The 2518-nt window shown below is 48.1% G+C and overlaps 1 protein-coding gene across 1 annotated transcript; it reads right to left on the bottom strand.

The window, feature by feature from the left end:
• Positions 1–276: 276 nt before the first annotated feature.
• EMH_0090190 (uncharacterized protein) lies at positions 277–859 on the bottom strand (the record flags this gene model as incomplete). Its single annotated transcript, XM_038022983.1, has 2 exons — positions 277–494; positions 631–859. The coding sequence occupies 2 exons, from the start codon at positions 857–859 to the stop codon at positions 277–279; spliced, it is 447 nt and encodes a 148-aa protein (XP_037878837.1).
• Between the last annotated feature and the right edge of the window lie 1659 nt (positions 860–2518).

The raw sequence follows: 2518 nt of genomic DNA, 5'->3' as shown, positions 1-2518 counted from the left end.
AAACAAAAAAAAACCAAACAAAAACAAAACAAAAACAAAAAAAAAAAAAAAAAGTACCGATGAGTTTATGTTTTCCCCATTTCTCTGAGAAGCTGTCTTTAGGAACAACAAATCTTTCAAAGGGCGGTAAATGAGCGAAGGCACGGAGGGGGGTGTGGCGGTTGCAGTGTATAGGCAGCTGTTGCTGCGGAGAAGAAAACACAGTCTGTACACCCCGAGATATAAACTGCTTTTCTCTTTCTCCTACTCCTGCTGATGCACTCGATAGACCTCTCTCTAAACGACGACTCTCTTGCCGAGATGATAAGCCACGCACAAAACCCTCATGAGCTCCTCCTGCTGCTGCTGCTGCTGCTGCTGCTGCGGGTGCTGCTGCTGCTGCTGCGGCGGGTGCAGCTGCTGCTGCTGCTCCTCCTCCTCCATCGCCTTTGGAGACGTCCGGACCCGGCATGCGCGAGAACTGGCGAGAGACAGCCAAACCCTCAGCTGTGTTGCTACGAAGAGGAGAATGTATGAAAGGGTGCGTTGCTGCATGCACTGGGGCTGCGTCCCCTGCAGCAGCAGAAGTAGAAGAAGCAGCAGCAGCAGCAGCAGAAGCGCTCTCAGACGAGGTATTAACACCACGCTCACCTCTTCTCGTTGTTTCAGGATTGCTGGGGGGCCCCCCAGCAGCAAGGGCCCCGTTGTCTGCTGCTGCTGTTGCTGCTGATGCTGGGGAGGGGGCCCCGTGTGTTCTGCTGCTGCAGTGACTTTCTGCTGACGTTGATGCTGCTGCGTTCAGGTGTTCAGTGGCCCCCAAAACACAATCTGAAAGCTGAGTCACGCAGTCGTCTCGCGTCTGCTGTTTGCCGTTCTGCATTTCCAATATAAGAAATAAAGAAAAGGGCGGGATAGATCCCCGTGTGGGGTGTCTATACAGCCGCCATCTGCTGCTAGGTGGCTACAAAAGAATTACAAAAGAGACAAAATCTCCATACATCCAGCAATATGCTGACAATGCATGCATGCATGCATGCGAGTGAATCGCTGTAGGATCGAGTGAGTGGGTGGCTTGCTGTTGACGTGTCTGTGGGTTTGTCCTGGGGAAACAGAGATAAAGTTGAATGCAAATAACGTAAAAATACTCACAATTGTAACAACTCGCTAGAAGGAATCAGCAAAAGCGGCGCTTCAGCCCCCTGGTGGGCTGGCATCCTGCCGAGCACCGCTGGGGCTTTGAAAATGCAGAGGGGAACTGCCCGTGATTGGTGTAAATATCGAGATAAATATTAATTAATATTCATATAATTAGTTATTATTAACATATTTTACTCATATTCATCGATTAAAATTAGGAAATTCACCAGGCCCCTCCGGCAGTTGATGCGTAACTTGAATTGCAGCTTATACTACTGCCGATTCAACACCTACGCCGATGAGCTATGCCTGGGCGGATCTTGCGTCTTTCTGTTAGTTTTTCGTTAGTTTCATCTCCTGAAAGTGTGAGAAATGTGAATATAATAAAGAAAAACTTTAAAACAAGCTGCGTGGCGGGGGAAATCTCAAAAAAAATAACGCTTTCTGCTGCCAGCCGCCGAACGCCTGGGAATTCATGAATGGATTCGGGTGTACATGCAGACACCGCAAGAGGTTTCGTGCAGTAACCTATGCTCTGGTTGTTGCATTCACTTGTGGTTTCATGCTGAATCTGCGCGTTTTTTTTCGCTAAAACATTCTGAAAATAATGTTTTCATATTATTTTCTTAATGATTCAAGAGAGAACCGCTCTGACCTGACGGCTTTTAATAACTGGGCGGCTGTTCCGTTTCGTTGTTTCGCTGGGGATTTCGGTCGTTTGGCGGTGGAAGCTCAGAGAAAGTTGCATTTTTTTTCATCTCGTTTGTTCACAGATAAGGAATTATCCCTTGATTTGTTGTCTAACACTTCAAAAGAATCAAAGAAAGCCTGCAACCGCAGCCGCGCACATCCAGAGCTAGCTTCGTCTGTTCTTTTTCTGCATTGCAACAAACACGATGTGCCTGCTCCTCCTCCGCAGCTGTATCTGAAGTGGAAGCAGCCTTCATTCTGTCCGCTGCGGCTGACGAAAAGGAAAAAAGAAGTGGTCCAGTGGTCCTGTCCATTCACGTACCATTTGCAGACATACGCCGACACCTTGCCTCGATGGCTGTTCTTTACAGTTCCCGTATCAGGTCCATGTTGCTCTGCTGCTCAGCAGCACGAAGCAGCGAGAAAGGCAGCACAGAGATGGCTCTCCCTGCAGCCTCCCCTTCAACTTACTGCGCCCGCGCTACGCCGCCATCTGTGGAAGAGTATGCGCATGCAGTCCGTGTTAACTTATGTGAGTGATATTTCATAATTATATATTAAATATAAAAACATAAATTGTTGTTATATCTTTTTGTTGCAGGACTGGGAAACACCCAGCACACTTCTCCTCCAATGCATGCAACCTCTGCATGCAGCTGCATGCATTTCAACTTTTGCATTGCCGGTCTTGCGACCTCGTTTGCAGCAGCAG

The sequence above is a fragment of the Eimeria mitis genome, genomic scaffold (assembly GCF_000499745.2).
Source record: "Eimeria mitis Houghton genomic scaffold, Emh_scaff7055, whole genome shotgun sequence".
In the NCBI taxonomy this organism is placed as follows: Eukaryota; Apicomplexa; class Conoidasida; order Eucoccidiorida; family Eimeriidae; genus Eimeria; species Eimeria mitis.
Note: the sequence above shows the minus strand (reverse complement) of the source record. Positions and strands in the feature narration are given on the sequence as shown.